Source organism: Falco cherrug, chromosome 12, assembly GCF_023634085.1.
Source record: "Falco cherrug isolate bFalChe1 chromosome 12, bFalChe1.pri, whole genome shotgun sequence".
Classification (NCBI taxonomy): Eukaryota; Metazoa; Chordata; class Aves; order Falconiformes; family Falconidae; genus Falco; species Falco cherrug.
The window spans coordinates 19004963-19022479 of record NC_073708.1 but is presented as its reverse complement, the minus strand read 5'-3'; the positions used below and the strand labels follow the sequence as shown (position 1 = coordinate 19022479).

Below are 17517 nucleotides of genomic sequence, written 5' to 3'. Positions count from 1 at the left end.
CTACCACCCACACTCTTAGCAGCTGGGCTTCGGGCTTTTCCTCCCTGCTGCACCCTCGCAGTCATCTTTTCCAGAAGGCAGAGTTCTTTAAGCAACCTCTCCCACCCTGTTCCTCGGCTTTTCCTGGCGCAGGAATTTTTTGCATCACCACAGATGTGATGGGAACCATGTACCCTTCACGTGCGCACCTGTGCTGCTCTGCACCACCTCGTGTCATGGCCATGCTGTCTGTCACCTGCCTGCCAGCTCTGCACAAGGACTGCTGCAATGGGAAATCGCAACCTGAGAAGGGGAAAAGGAAGTGGCTTATGCGTGTTGTTGCTTTCAGTCAAGAAGGAGAGAGGACAAACATCCTGTCTTTTGGAACAGGAACCCAGAGAGAGAATAGTCAAGGAAAAAAAGCAGCAAAGGAATTAGAAACATGAGTCCCCATTTACGCAAGTCAAATGACATCGTCTCAGTCAGCTCTGACCCAGCTCCTGTGGCTGAAGGTTTACTGGTGATGACAAGTCTGTATGGCAAGGGATATTCTCCTCGTCCTTTAAATAAATGTAATAAAATAGACTAATAGACCAGTCTCTGTTCTATAAACACATACTTTTGAGTCTGTATCTTCCAAAAGACTAGATTCTTCTGCATATATGCAAATTTAACAGCACTGACACTCTGTTAAGCACAGGAGGTTTATTATAACATCTAACTTTTAATTAAAGAGAAACACAACTGGTTGCCTTTTTGTAGTAGTACGTCATCCAGTAATCAGTGAAGTTCTGTGTCTTCTGAGATGCTGTACACTCCTAATTCATAAAGTAATGGAAAATCAGAAGAAGCTAAAGAAAAGTACACAGAATTTTATAAATTGACTGATTTTCCTATCTATAAGGCTAACAGCAGCAAAGCCTCATTTTTTAAATTTTTATTTTTAGGGGCAATTTCACTATGGATTTTACTAACCTTTCTTTGTTGCTGCATTACAGAAAAGTCAGCATTCATCTGCACCTTTCTGCTAATTCCCTACCTGATGTCATCCTCTGGGTTATTAATATTAATAATCATTTCCACAGCAACCCATTGTGATATCGTAAACAGAGGCTTATGACTTCATGTGGGGAATAAGCAGAGGCACAAATGATTAATTCTTAAGGAAGAGGAGATAATGATTTCATGCAAACTTGTGCATTACTAGAAAAGACAGACACTACAGACAATAGGAAGAGCAGATTTAGCTGAGCCTTTCCATGCAGCACAAGGGTAGGGACTGCTTTCTAAGAACACCAGATACATGAAGTTTTCCCTTAGATGCCTGTTCTGAAGGCACTTCTGTGGCAGAGCTGGGAAGCCCTCAGCTTTGTGCAGGCACTACAACCCTGCTCTAATGCAGGAAACAGTACCCAGCTTTTTAAAGCTGGCACGCTGCAGAGACTTCAGTTATACAAGATGGAATAAGAACAAAGGGCATTGAATCACAGGGACAGGGGAAAATGCTAATGCTAGAACAACTCCTTGCGCCCAAGTCTTTAAAAGCACTGCTCTGATCATATCCACCGCTTTGGATACCAAGGGCCTAACTGCCCAAAAGAGACTCCTTTCTGTTTTATCCTTATGATGTAGTTTCAATAAGCCTCCCTTGACCTCTGTCAAAACAGCTGTGTTTGCAATAGCATCCTTCAGGAAATAATTCAGGGAATGAATGAGCAGCTCCACTCCCAATAGAAGATACTGGAGTGTCAAGAACAAGGCAGAGCAATCATGTCCAACCTTTTACTGAAAGCAGAGGGGGAAAGAAAAAAGTATTTGCTGAAGTCATGGTATTGCGCTACTGTATATATTCTGTTACACTCCTGACCATAATGAAATAGCATCGACTAATGAGGTCAGAGCCTGCGATGCTAAGAACAAGCTCAGAAGTGCAGATGTCACCACTGCTCCACATCCTGCTGGGGCAGGTCTGTCCAGGGGGCATGAACATTACCTGCTCTGCCTCGCACCCCATCTGGCAAAGCCACTCAGCCCTGACATGTGCCATGAACACGCTGCCTCTGTAATTAGCATCCGTTCTCTGAAATGACCAACTGAAAACCCAGACGCATCACATGCAACTCCATTATCCCTGATCTCAGAAGGAACACCCCAGACACAGCTGGCCACAGAGATTAAGCTCAGGCCATATGGTGGGATGAGTGCTCTCCACATTGCAGCCCTCACCCCTAGGTACTATGCCGGATTTCCTACCTTCCTTCCAGGTCCTCTACTCCCTTCCGAGATCCATCAGCAGGTTCACACCAAGGCTTTCTCTACCAGTTCCATGGGGAGACCCTGGGGCTAGTCCTTTGGAGAGTGCCCAATATCAAGAGTCTACCCAAAGGACAACCTCATTTCCCAACAGGTGAGAGAACAACTTCATTAGCAGGCACTTGCTACAAATACAAAATGTACTGCTCGCAAGGGAATAGTTGAGCTTGCCAAAGCTGGGAACACGTGTAACCCTCAGACCCTTTGGGATTGCTAGCAAGTTACCCATGGGCTGACAGAGAATGCTTTGACCATAGACAAAGCTGCTTAAACCAAGGACTGTGTCCACCATCTGCTGCTGTCCAAGTCTTCACTCATCACAGGAAGCAGCGGGGATCTGTCCTCTGTACCAACCAACACAAACAGCCGAAGGACAGAAATGCGGCGTTTCAGGATTTAGTATAGAGGGAGACAGTGCAGAAAGGCGTGTGTAACAGATGCTGTATCATGGTTCCCATTGTCATGTTGCCTAGTGTTTGCCTTTGGTTCTGGAACCTGACCTGGATTACATCCCGGGCCAGTACCTGCTCTCCTGCTGACCCAGCAAGACCCCAGGGCTGTGTCCCTCATGGAAAAAGCAGCGCAGAGTGTTTGCCTGCAGCACTGCCCTGTCACCTCCCTGCGCCGGCACCAGCACAGCCCAAATTCATCCTCGTTCACACACAGAGTAAAGGTCAGCGACTGCAGCCATGCAGGATCAGAGCCCAAAGGTGACACGTTTGGAGGAAATCCTGGCCTCACTGAGGTAACAGAAAAAAACCCCCAGGCTTTGAAGGCTCAACAGCCACAGCCAATGTTCAACCATGGAATTACACCTAAGGAATTATGAACAGGTTTAACTACAAGAAGGAATTAAATGCGTGCTGAAAACAGTGGAGGAAAGTTAAAATTTCAGACGTGATAGCCACTACAGGCCCTGGTGCTTTCTGCAGTTAATTTGTCTCTCTCACCGTTTCCTCGAGTACCACTTTTCAGCTGCAGCCCAAATAAATATTCTATACTTGCCAGAGCCTGAAGAGGATTTCACGGTTAAAATGTCACTTCTGATTTATTATCTGCTTCTAGCATGTGCTCTATAATCCTAAACTCTGTGTGCTCATTTCCTAGCTCACTTGCAGTGCTTTGCATTACACACACCGCACTCAACTCAATCAATTGCACTCTGCTATACATGAGCATCAGATGCAATTTCTTTTTCTATTTTTTAAGTATTTTAAGGATACACGAGTTGCACTAGTAAGAACAATCAAGAAAAAATTCTCTTTCAAACAAGAGTATTAGTAGGAAGATAAATCCTATTTCAAATATAACATGTTAGCATAGTATGACATAGCAGTTCACTTGTTGCCTAACAAGACATGCTACAAAATGAAAATGACTCAACTTCCAGAGGTGGTGAAAGACAGATTGATCATCTTGCTTGTATGATCGCATTTCCAGACATGGAAAATGGCATCAACAAAGAAGAGGTTTGAAATAACAAGCTATCACAATGAAGGCGTGGCATGCTGGGCTGTGCCAGCCATATGACTCAGTAGAAGCTCAGGGGACCGTACTGCCACACAGACTGCGATGGGGAACGAAAGGAACAGTTAACAGCACTGCTATAGCTCAGCTGATCTGGTGAAATCCAGGGAGCAGCTTTTAATTCTGAGTATCAGTGCCTCAGAGATCTTCTCGCAACTGCATCTCCACAAGACAGCAAGAAGCTGATTACCAACTGAAATGTTTTTCTTCAGAGGCAAGTGAACAAATACGAGGAAATCACAGAGGTCAAAAAGCAAGAATTCACATGTCAGAGGAAGCCAGTGATAAGCAGCACTGCCCACTCCGTAATTTCCAAGATGGACGCTTTATCTATTTGTTTTCCAATAATTTCTCTGAAGATTTAGACTCCTGGAGGAACAGCTACATGTTCCCCAGGATGGCAGTGGAGTTGGATCCAATACATTGAGCAAGAAACACTCTGGGTAACTTCATATGTTGCTCTCACTGCTATGTGGTTGCCTGATGTAACCTGTCAGCTCACTACGAGCATGAGAAGGCACCTGCTATAGCACAAACCCACTGCTCCGGGCCACAGTCCCTAACCGCAGCTGGCAGGGTGTGAGCAAAAAGGACCATCACACACGTGTAAACACACTGCTAGATGTCAGATGAAGAGAAACACACTGAACACTGACAGCTGACATCCTCTGTAGAAGATATCCACCAACTGTTAAAGACTGCTGGATTATCTTTTTCTAAAAATGTATCTGCTTTTTACTGTACCTTGATTAATGCTGGTATTTACTTGACGGCTAGTTACCAGCAACATTGAATCGGCTTATGCAAAAAATACTTTTGGCTACAATAGCTAAATTGAAGCACTGCAACACGATTAGCAGAGCTGTGCAAAAGGCCTTAATCAAACTGATGAATTCTCAGATTAGTCCTGGCTCAAGTTCAAATTGCAGCTCTGAGCAACCAGTATTGTACTTTAATTTTGCTCATGTTTATAAACACTCTGTACAAGTGTAGGGCTGTTTGAATATCTGCAAACTTCATCAGGCTGCTGCTCATGATGCATTTCAAATTTGAGCCTGAATGTTTGGGTAGTGCATATTTCACAGGGAAAGATGCAGGGCACCTTCCATCCCAGACTAAATCAATCTCACAGCATCAGGAACATCAGGCTTGTCTTTACAAGCAAAAGCATTTGTCCTAAGTTTCTCAGGGGAGAACACATGGGTGATAAACTGGGAATGTGCTCCCAGAGCTTCACGTAGTGATTTTTAATGAGAGTGACTTTGACAGCTAGTTCAAACGAATGAGCAAACTTAAAGCCACTTCGAACGATGTGGGAAGTTGAGGAACTGTCCTCTTGTTTAAGAGCTCCCTAAAGCTCAGGTGGAGCAATCGGGCTGCTGTGCTATCCCCTTAACTGCTGCCAGGCTGCAAGCCTGCGCCAGCCAGGACTGCATTTTCCTGGCCTCCATGTCCAGCCCGGGAGATTCTGAGATTTGAAATGTTGGTTTTATTGTATCTGAAGACTGAGACATTTTAAATCATGGACTGTCACAGGATAAAAAAGAAAAAAACCAAACCAACAAGTCTCCACTGAGCTCTGAAGGCAAAAACAATGCTGCTGGGAAATTGCTCAGGAGGAAAATAGGTAAGATCTGAAAAGCTAATGTGCAGTGTAGTACCGCAGCATGGCGGTAAGGACAAGAAGTCTCTCAGGCCTCCATCTTGCAAATATTTAAGGATGTTTAAAAGTAGTAAATACCACTAGCTTACTGAAATCAAGGAGGTGTACAAGACATGCAGGACGGGCTCCTAAGCTCTTTGGGGGCTGGGGACGATGATTTCTGAGTTACATACTATTTCTGTTGTAAATGTTGTGCCTGGCACAGATTCAGATGAGTAGCCTTAGGCACCGATAGTAGTGCTGTTCTTAAAAAATAATTCAAGTTTTAGAGATACAAGTCAGGTTGCATAAACTGAGTGGATTTCAGAGAGCTTTCCACTAGTACAGCACAACTACTTCCACCACTCCTCATTTATTGGAAGGGACACACAGCTGGCTTCCTCCATGCATTAGTGATCACGTTGCATCAAGGAGGCTTCTGCAAAGCTGAAGAGCAAAGCCTGCACTTCGGTTCTTATTTATCGGCAAAAGAATGAGGATAATTGTAAGCTGAAAATTTAGGACTTGCCGCCATCACTGAAAAGTTAAGTTTTGGTTTAACCTTTGCAGGTAAGTCTTGATAAAAATGCTTAAGACACTTAGCTGTAATGCTTTCAGACATGCTCTGGCTTACCTGCATCTCAAACCAAAGTGTGCAGGATGGCAGGTCCTAATTTATCAAGAGGGACAAACTTGCTCAAGCTTCACTTCATGTAAAGTCTCAGTTGCTCTTTGCTGTCTTGGTGCCCCAGCCAAAGTTTCTGCTGCAAAGCATCAGTGCCTGCAGCTGCACTACCCTGCAGGAGCAGAGATGTTGATCTCTAGGGTGAGCATCTCCTTGCCTATATGCATAATGAGATTCATGGCCTCAGGTATTGCTGTGCTCCCATTCTGAAAAAGCTTAATTTGGTAGATTTGCTCTGAACACACCCAACAGGCAGGAAAGCTACTGAGCCCAGTGCAAACCACGGCAGCAATAAACATTTCCCATTGAGGACTGACCTGCTACACAACAGATTACCAGTTTGCAAGTCTGCCAGCAAAGAAAGATCCAGATTCACAAGGCTTCTTAGCCTGAGGGTTCAAATTCACACATTCCACTTCAAAGGAAAACGTTTAGACATTGAAATAATTGGCCAGGCTGCGGTGAGGCTACTCTGCCTTCTTCCTGTCGAAGCCACGCTGTTATGACAGACCCTCACGGGACCAGAGGAAAAAGCATGACCAGGAAAGAACCTGACTTTGCAGCCAGGTGATGGAGGAAGGAAGGATGGAGAGTCCTGGGCTCTGATCCCTGCGGCTGGAGTGACTTATCGATTTTATCCCAAGAGCCTACACTGTAAAATGCATACACAGGTCCTCTTTGCAACAGGGATCAGACCGCCCTCTTCCTCATGATAAAACTTTTACTGCCCCTCTGGCAATTTTAAAAGCCCTGTTTCCTCATGGCAACATCTGAAGTATCTCCAGCACTCTGATGATAGCTCCTTCCTCCTTACTATCACCTTTTTAGTCAACAAAGCTGTAAGTAATAACCTGTATAATCCATTTATTTCCCGAAGATAGCTAAAGCTAAGTTAATGTCACAGTTCTCTTGCCTGATATAAAAGTTCTTTATGGTTTCCACATACAGGAGACCCTGAGATGTACTGATTTCTTCTTTCATTGATCTATATATCTATTAAAATTCCAGCATCCTTGAGCAGATATTAAAAACAAATAGCCCAAATTTGTTGTTTAGAAAAATTTCCTATGCGCTTTACCTTCAGGGCTTTCTGTGCAGCTTCACTTGATCCGATAGCAATCAAGTTTGGTCCAGCCATGCTGCAAAAGCTCTTCAGATGCAAAGAATCATGAACAGGGACTGTGGAGACAGCATAATCCTGTATGGGAGTGAAGAATGGTTGCTATGAATATTTTTAATTTGTCCTAGTTCCATAACTATATTGAGACATTCCGTAATTAAATTTACTCTCTGCAAATTAACAATAGCAACATATCCGAGGGCACGGTGTCAACTGTTTCAGTGTGACATACCCCTCTGGACCAGCTTGTCTTGTCTGGTGCACTGGAGTAAAATCCAGAACATGTTTCAAATATTACTATTGTTGCAACTGTAAAGAAATACATTAAAAAGCGTAATTAAACAGTACGTACATAAAACCTCTACAGGGACCAGCTGCTGACACATGAGAACATTAAGAAAGTGAGTGTTGATATGCTCTCAAATAATAACAGCCTCCTACCATCCAAGTTACTTTAACGAAGCAATAACACATTTCAAAGCCAACTTCAGCATCTGGCAATTTACAGGATGCTCGAACCTTTTCTGTAACTTGCACTTTTAAAAAAAAAAGTAAGTCCTAAATAAAGCACCTGAGTATGACAAATGTCTCGGCCGGTATAATTTCTAAATTGGTTCAGTGGATGATAGCTTGTATTTCCTATGGCATGATGAATCTACAAACCTTAAATGTGTCAGCCAGAATTTCTGCACCACGTTGATTTGTCCGCCTGGAAAGACCCACAAAGAATTCTCTGCCTGGAATGAAAAAATATTAAGGGCAAAACTATTACAGCTTTTGTTTTGGGTTTGGTTTTTTTTGGTTTTTGTTTTTTTTTAAGCCTGCCTCAGCTCCTTCATCAGAACATACACATTTTAAAAACAGGCCAGCTTTAGAGACATTCTGAAGTAATTTTTCAGATATAATTTTCTTCCTTTTCTCAAGTTGAGTAGCAAAACTGAAAATTCAGCATAGAAGAACGCAACCTGCAATTGTGAGCTGATAATTTAAAGCAATTATCTTTTTCCAGAAGACACAATTCACCAGAAGCATAAACAGCTTCCTCTTCTAAAGCTCTGCAATGGTCATTGAGTCAGGAAAGAGAACAGCTGGGCTGGATTAGTACAGCACTGATTGACCATTTCCCTCTCCCTCTGAGATTTCCTCTGGTCTCAAAGGCAGCTCTGCAGCCACCAGCATCTGCCAGCTCCAGAGAAAATCAGTGCTGGATCTGCACCACCTTAGAAAGGCCTCCCTTCCCCATCTGCCTCTTTTGAGGCTCTTCTTTCCCCTTGGTGAACTAAGGCAAGCGGTCAGTCTACTGTGATGCTGATCAAAACAACCAGGCTCATTCAGCACAGGCAGGGTGCAAGCGTGTGCGCAGCCGATGCGAGAAAATGCCTAATAGTTTGAATGACACAAAAAACACAGTCAGTATCTTCATCTTTGAGGTCAACCATGCATATAAGTTGTCTAGCCCATGACATCTGGCACGCAACACCACCACTTTCTCCATAAACTCAATATGCATTTTTTACATTTGATTTATTGAACTAGTGACAATCGTCTGCATCAATCTTTTACAAGTCCTGAAAATCAGTCTGGTGAATGTAGCCGCTTGTAATAAGAAAAATGAAACAACTGCAGGCAATTGACTACTGAAAGCTTTTTTCTTACTAGCACTTTACAAGCTAAAATAAAATTTGCATGCACAGTGCGACTCTTTGTACTACATGTACTGCTACTTCATTTATTCAAGGCATTAGGTGGGACATTGAGGGCTGCATTGAAAATTCATCTCTCAGCTACCTTTCTGACATTTAGTAAGCAGCTGATTTAACAAACTGCACAAACAACACTTTATTACACAGACAACAGGTAACATGCAGTCTTCAAGGCAGTCAGACTATGTGAACAGAAAATTCATACCACTGTACCTGTAAATAAGACGTCTCCACCATCCAAGGTTGCATTTTCATCTATCATCTCTACTATATTGAGGTTGAGACTTTCTAGTACTCTCTTCATGGCTTCAACCTGATTAAAAGAAAGTTGTTTAGGATATACTGTATCATTGAAAAACTTTAAAAAACTACCAGAAATACACAGAGTTAACAAGAATTAAAGTCCTTTAATGAGCTTTTAACAACATGGACAGCAGGGTCCTTTGTGTTCCTGCCTGTTGCAGTTCCCCAAGTCCTTCCAGAGGCCTTTGTGCTCCGGAGGGCACAGGGCATCAAGCAGAAGAGATTGGGCTCTCGCCGTTGCACGGGAACAACACAGCATCCAGGGGAGACAGACGAGGGCTCCAAAACGCACGTTAAGTCCAGTCCCTCTGCCCCAATATCCCCTCTTGCAAACCCTGTCCCTTGGATGTGCGCAGGAAGCAGCCCCACCAGGAGCACTGCTCTCTCCTTTCGCACTGCTCAGACCCAAGACAGAGCTCTACCGCCTCTGCCCCAAGCCCCTCTTCAGTCAGGGGGAAAGAAACCTAAAATCCCCAAATCAGTAAATGTTCATTTTCTTTATAGTTTTGCAGCTTGACTCAGCACTAGCTCTCCTTGCATTTTTGAGCTACCTTGCTACAGAATTACAGGAGCTTCCAGGACTACCTGTTGTGCAGCTGGCTGCCTGCTGCAGAGCACCACACGCATGGCACGGAGCCTGGGCTGCCGAGCCCATTTTGTGCTGGAAGAGGCTCGTAACAGGAGTGGGGAATGCAGCTTCAGTGGCTTCCTCTTTCCCAGTGAGGGCTGCTGAGGATGCCTAGAGCGGAACCTGTTTCTATAGAGGCTCATGTCATCGGCCATCCATAAGAGGGACTTACACTTGCTGTGTTCAAGCACCATCGTCTTGGTGCCTTGTAAGCAAAAAGAAGCACCTACACGCAACCAACTGCTGACCAAAATGGCTACAGCTTGCAGAATGCCAATATAAATACAAGTTGATGCACAGAAACCCCTGAATCTAATCCCACACAGCAGCATCTTCATGTTTGGTGAAACTTCCTCACTGTGGTTAACCAGAGGTGCCCAGCAAGTATTAATGAACATGGAAGATGCAGCAAGAACCTGTTAGCTCTGATTTTTGCATGTTCCACAGGTCATTTATTTATTTATTTATTTAATGTGATAAATTAAGCATTGTGACAACAAACACAGGAAGATGACATGGTACTTGTCTTCTAGCATCACATACCAACAGAAGGAACTCTAGCAGCCCTACTCTTGGGCTCTGCCAAACTAAACCTGCCACAGTAGCGAAAGGAGACACGATGGTGACCAGTCCTTCACCCCCATCGCAGCAGCCTCAGAGCAGCAGCAGCGCTTGCTTTGGCTGACATACCTTCCTAGGAGCAGTGCTGGCTTCAGGGAGTAAGGGAGGGGGCAGGTGTGATCCAGCTAAGCCCCCTTTTCCTGCTCATTTTCCATGACTCAGCCATGTGGCATTTGTGACTGATCCCCTCAACCCCAAAGCCCAGTCCCAAAAGGCAAGAGCAGGTCTCCACGGGCTGCCGGGACAGGTGAGGTAGGTCTATAAAGAACATACTTGGAAGCATCATGTTATCAAAGGTTGATCTGCTCTCTGGAGATTCCTTTTTCTCTCTAGCACATCCTCACCCTCCAGTCACTTTACAGAAAATCCCTTGGATAAGCATGCTGTTAAAGTAGGTGCCTCAGTTTAAGTTGGGCGGGATGAAGGCAGGTCTTTGTGCCACCTGGAGAATGCTGACACGTGACACTGCAACGCAGAACTGTACCCAGAAGCTTCCCGAGACCACAGGACTTGTCATCCCCACACAAATCCCATCGAAGTCTTTGGCACACAGATTGGAGCGAGCCTGCAGCATGCCCTTTACAATGATTAATGCTTCTTTTTACTCCTCTACCTTTCGCTTGATGCTAAAATGACTTAAGGCTGAAACCTGGCACTCAAGAGTCTCCAGGCTTAGTAGTAAGGCTTCACCTTTCCCAGTCTCGCTGCTCTACCTCCGGTGATCTTTAAGATCAGGTTTATAAGGAGGACTAGACCCATATGGCATTTTAAAAATAAATGGGAAATAGCTGGGTTATTATTGGAAAACTGACTATTGTACAGACACAGCAACATTTTGTAACATCCGTGTGCTGACAGCAGAATGATTTCTGTTGCCTGCAAAGCCCAGTGGTTCTTACCGTGCAGGTGCTACGTGCTTAAGAGCCATAAGACCCCAGAGAAGAAAACAACTGCTTACTATGGAGCAGTAAGGTTGTGACATTATATAAGGTTCTCCATGCAAGATCACACGGACTCACTGTTCTGTGCCAGCATGAAGCAGACAAGCCAACTCACAACCGGGAAACCCTGACACACAAATACACCAGCCACAGGCAGTTGCACTAAATAAATATATACATCAGATAGAGTTATTCAAGGCAGAAGGCCAAACCACAGGAAAAAACAGGATCATCCACCCTGTTGTGTGGTTGCCTATCTCCGGTTCATCCAACACCTCCAGCAGCTTCCAAAACCAAAACACCAAGAAGGGAAAGCCCTTTCAGGAGACGTGCTGCTGCTCGGGTGCTCCCAGCAGAAGCTGTCTGGACTCAGAGAGGAAGCCAAGCCAGGGGCTGCCCTTGCCAAGCACCCTGTACCCCTCCTGTCCTCCTCCCTGATACCATGCCCCCAACCAGTCCGGAGCACCAGCGGAGCTGCAGGTCTTACTGTGGCAGAGGACCACTCAACTTGCTTTCTGCTGGGAGAGCCAAAAGCTTCTCTGGACCACAGAGGAACATCTGAGAAAGCAGAGAAGCGTAAAACCCGGACAGCCTACAAAGATGATGTGAAGGTACCTCCTGTGCTGCATGGCTGCCTGCAGACCTACCAGGGCCAGGAACAAGCATCGCAAGCAAGCTAAGCACGCTGGCTGGAAAATCTGTGCCTGTTAACAGCTTAATAAACTTAATGGTCAGAAGGAGGAAGATTGAGGGGAGAAGGCAAGCAGCAGGCATCTTGGCTATGAGTAGGATGTTAAGGGGTACAAAAGCCCAAAGGTGGACCTACTTTTTACTGGAGCTTCGCAACCGTGCAAAATGCTTGCGCTGCCCTGAGAAGCGACTCCACGGCAGTCAGCAAAGGCACCACAGAGCTTCCTGGGGAGAGGCAGGCAGGGAGGCAGCAGAATCGCATCCCTGGGCCAAATGGCCAACTAATAACACTTGCACTGGAGTACCATTTAAGTAAAGTGTCTAGCTAATGAGAATAGTGCAAGGTAAATGCTGACTTTGGATTTGTGATTTGAGTCATATGTATGTTTCAGTCAGCAGCTGCTGATTACCATTTAATCACCAGTCTACATCAGAGATGCCTTGAATTGTTTCTTTATTTAATTTATGGGGGTTGATGCAGCTGTAGTACAGACATTAAGAAAAGTTATCAGAACTAGAAGTTGTCCAAAAATCACAGAAAACTAGTTTAATTTGCTTCATGATTGTTCCAGGCTTTGAAGGTATTTATAAGATGCTCAAAATGTTTTTCCCCCCAACAGTTGGGCTCATTTTAGCTTACGAAACCAAATTTAAATAAATAGAATTACTGCCACATAAATAGCTGGATCTTTTTCCCATGATGGGTGTTAACGGATTCAAGTCCACAGTTCAATGTTTTGCAGGGGTTTTAAGCAACCAGTAAAAATTCCTAAAGTTTAAATTGGAAAGTGCTGTTCACACATCTGGTGACATATGCTAGGAATATCTTTCAATATCCCTTGCTTGGGTAAAACAGAAGTCTCAAATTACTGTATGTTTTCTATGGACAACACCAGGAACTTCATTCAGTAGAAGCAGAAATGAAAAAAAGAGCACAAATAGAGATGGAGAAGATCAGAGGGAAGACGTGACCTTATTAAAAGGGCAACTGGAAAAAAGAACTTGCAAACACAGGATTCCTGAAAAACAAAACCAAAAATGAACAGCCAATCTGCTTTTGCATATAGCAGTTTCCTGCATGTGGGATAGCACAGACTCACATTACCCCACCACATCATCTTTAAACCCATCCTGCAGCAGTCCTGAGTAGGGTCTCCAACGCAGCATGTCCACAGTATGTCTGACACGCAACCATCTTGGGAACAGCACACTGCATCATTCAGAGTTCAGGTTAGTACACGGTGAAGTCCACACAAGTAGCTTGAGTCTGCATCTCGTCACTGCAAAAGGGAATTGAGAGCTTGGCTCCATCCTTAAGCCCTCCCCTATCAGGAAGGATTGTACCAATTTCCAACAGAGCTCCTACCCCAGAAAGAAGACAAGATACAATCTCTTGCTGAGGAAGGACAAGTGATGGTTATCCTCAAATAAGTTAAAAACAGGGATGCAGCAAAGCGGTTTGATTTCACAAAGCCCCCTATCCTCCTCACCTTTTATCCTCCCCGAACAACTGACTTCATTTTTCTGAAGCATGGAGTCTTAACACATACTGGTGAGATTTTTCTAACGAATAAAAGACTAATTCACAGAGCTAGCTTTGATGTATGAACAAATAACCACCTCTTGCTTTTTTTTTTCCAGGAGAGAACTGAAAAAAGGTGGATGGAAAGAGTCCTCTGTAAAGCCACAGTTACCCAGGAGACACCAGTAAAACACCGAAGTATTTGTACATGACCTGATTACAAGCATATTCACTATGAAGAAGACTTCCTGCTTGCTTTTTTGGTAAGTAGCCAAGAGGAAAAGTCACCTTCCCTCACTCTATCTCCTTTATTTGAAAACTAAAATCCCAGGTAATCAGAATTGTAGCACACAAAACTCACCTGCATCCTTTAAGATTTCTGTATCATATCATTTCAGGTCAGCTTAAGGTTTGTAACACGATATTGGGTTTTATTGTACATGTACCCATTAGTACCTTGGTTGAGTGTTAAAGCTTGTATGCTCTGTGTAGCGATATTTTTTCTAATAAGCACATTCCTGGTGTGAGATGGGATGTGTCTAATCCACAGCAAAGCTGACAGAGACAATGGGCTCCAGCCAGCTCAGCTCTGTTTCAAGGAAAGAGGACAATAACTGCATTTGACATTTATAAGAATCTAATTTCCTCGTGCTTTAAAAATGGAGCTCATTACCCTCCAGACTGGTGCCTTCCACCAATTACTGTAACTGATGTGTGGGGACTTTTTTCTTCTCTATATTAGTGTTTGCTGCACTCTAAGAGGCTGCTTTCTAAATTATTTACTGGTCTTCTGTGCACTAACCATATTACGGGATTTATGATATTGACAGTAAAAAGGAAATTATTTTTTGAAAAGACAGCAGGAACAGGGAAATTATTTTGCAAGTCACGGGCTCTCCCCTGCCAAGACCAGGGCAGCTCTTCCGCTGGGGTGCCAGGGCTGGGCAGCGGGGCCACGGACAAGGCACCAAAGCTCCCAAATGCCCCACAGGCAGGGGCACAGCTGGGGCTCGGCAGATGCTGTGGAAGGTACCAAACCAGGCACCCCCTAACGATCACAATCACCCATCTGCCTTCGCCTCTGAGCTCTTGGTGAAATGGGGAAGGTGTCTGCAGACCTGTTTTGAATGAAAGGACGCAGAGAGATTCAGAGAGAAGATGACCATCCAATGAGTCAGAGATTAAATGAGGTTTCTAAACCAGCAGAGCTCGGCTCTAAGTGCCAACAGCTCGGTTCTCCGGAGACCAACTGCAGCCCTAACACAAAGGGCTCTCAGCCCGAGACATTATTACCGTACCATCTCCTGAAATTTTACATCCACCACCAATTTCTCCGGCATGGTAAATCACAATTATTGGCTTTCAGTCCCCACTTCATTGTGTTTTAAGCTATCATTCATAGCTGTGCAAAGCAAATGTCAGACTTAACACATGCAGAAGTTAAATTGTTATCTCCAAGATTACTATTTCTGTATCCATTAGCTCTGAGTTCAAAGTGCCACTGTCAATATATAATGCATTTTTCAGCAAGGCTCCAAGTAAAGCTATAAATAGAGATGGACAAATCTGGGGTCAGGGAAGGGTAGACTTCAGTTTTGCAAAACCAGATACCAGTCTTGGTCATGATCCAGGCTCTTGCCTAAGTCTGCTCCACTTGGAGATGGGGAAAGTCTGCCTTCTCTTGATGATAAGCATTGCCCTTCTGGGCTTGCAGGGGCTTCAAGGAAAACAAAGCAGCACTGTAACAGCTTTGAGGTTTTTGAGAAGAAAACCCCCTACTGGTCGTTTTCTTGCTTTAAGTCAGTCAGATATGCACCCTCATGTATACAGGTTCAGAAGTTTGTGGGATGTGGGTTGTGGCAGTTTCGGACTCCTGCTCCCAGTGTTAACACCAGAAAGGGCACCGGCTCTTCAGAGGTTAACAGGAAAGCACTGGAAGAACAAGATGCTCCAGCACTGCTATTCGATGCAGATCACACTCTAAGAGTATGTTAAATGCAAGACAAGTAAGGTCAGCTCTGTCCCACAAATAGCCACCAGCACAGCCTGGTAAGGACGCCCTGTACCAGCCATTCCCACCCCTGCCAGTTGACTGACCACAGTTTACTTTGGCAATCAATCCCCCTTTCCACCCACACAGGGCCTTTTTGTCCATCCCACTGCCTTTTTTTGGGGAAGGGGAAAGAAGGTGAAGACTGGCAGCAGCCTGGCCCTAAAGCAAATTGCCAGCTGCTCAGCAGCACGCTTCTGGATGGCGTGGGTGGATATGCAACTCCCGAGGCAGCCAGACCCTCAGAGTGATCCGAGCGTGACTTCAAACTAGGCTGTGCATCACAACACGTGGAAAAGTGTTACATCACAACAGCCAGAAAACCCTTCTTGGGAGTTTCAGTTGATTCCACCCTGCCGCTGTCTGCTGACACGGAGCTCCAAGGCCAGGTCCTTACCCAAATGGTGGGGCGGTTGCACTGTGGCATCTGACACGCAGCGCTGCAGTGGTCGTGCTGGAGCACCCACCAGCACACAGATGGCACCACGCTCTGCTGGCAGGCGCACTGCTCCTTCCACCCTGCTCAGCCAGACACACACATGCAGCACGGCTTGTCCTCAACCATTTTTCAACAACTGAGGCCACGGGAGGGCCCAGAAGGAACAGAGGTACTGTATGTACCTCAAGCCATGTCCTCAAGCAGGAGATAACTTGTTCATTGCTCCCAGTATACAGATCCCACACCAATGCTTTCAGGTTGCAGCTCTGAGACAATTCCACCCTGCCCAAGCAGACACAGCTTTTGGCAGAGTTTGGTAGTTTATGAACCGTGGAGTTCTGAAAGGGCAATAGGGATAACTACCCTGTTTACCATTGCCCACACAATTGCTAATTAGGGTTCCAAACCCACTTACTGCCCTACTACTGAAATAGTCACAAACTGTGTCTAAAGTTGATGCATCTGGTGCCAAATGTCCATTGCCCCCAGAGAGTGACCTGCGATCAGGGCGAGTACAGCACCACTAAGGATTAATGGGGAAGGGGAAACACAGAAAGAGCTGGACCAGAGGCAGCACAGAGAGTGGCACATAAAGAAGGAGCAGAAAGTAGCAGGTGGCCTCTGGGGCTTCTTGCCCCAGAAAAGCTTCTCAGCCACACAGGAGGGGAGCTCCAGCCTGGCAGATCTTGGGAGGTCAAATGGCAACCTCCTCTACCAGGTACACACAGCTGAAAACAACAATTAATCTGTATGTCCTTGGAGCATGTTGTGTTTTAACAGGTAAGTAGAACTGAAGCACATGAGGACAACTACACAGCTCACCAGCAGTATACCATGCCTGGGCTTCTCCCTTCTTCTCTTCTACCACTTTGCCTTTAAAATGCAGGGACACTATTTCCCACAAAATGAGAGCCAGCAACCCGCTCACTTGCTACAAAAAGTTGGGCTGAAATTTCAACCCACAGCAAGTGTAAATAATTTCAATCACAAAATCACAAAAAAATTCACAGAAAAAAAAAAGAGATGCTTAAAAAGACAGAGATTTAAAGTCGCTAAAAGAAAAGGCTCAGAGATCCACTAAGCATAAAATCAGGTTAGTGGAAAAGTTTAAAGCGGCATGAATGCATTGTTATAGAGAAACAGCAAAGATTTTGCTGGATAAAGACGATGACATGAAATTTAAGTCGTATGCAGGCATGCTGAGAAAGTAACGTTCTAAATACTTTCTGCTTACAATTACAAAATGATCAATTGTTAAGTGTTGGACAGAGAAATAGATTCCATTCTGCCTGGACATGCACAGTGGGCCAAGAATGCACCTGGATAAGCCAAGCATTCATTATCTCCCAGACAC

At 44.8% G+C, this 17517-nt stretch overlaps 1 protein-coding gene across 2 annotated transcripts in view; it reads right to left on the bottom strand.

Annotated features, from left to right (window-relative positions):
• Positions 1-17517, bottom strand: part of DDAH1 (dimethylarginine dimethylaminohydrolase 1) — a 64587-nt gene that overhangs the window by 13900 nt on the left and 33170 nt on the right. For both annotated transcript variants that reach the window (XM_055725005.1, XM_055725004.1), the window contains exons 2-4: positions 9183-9282; positions 7930-8003; positions 7225-7344 (exon numbers count right to left, since the gene is read on the bottom strand). In XM_055725005.1, coding sequence (XP_055580980.1) covers positions 7225-7344; positions 7930-8003; positions 9183-9282 — 294 coding nt within the window. The remainder of the gene's footprint in view (positions 1-7224; positions 7345-7929; positions 8004-9182; positions 9283-17517) is intronic.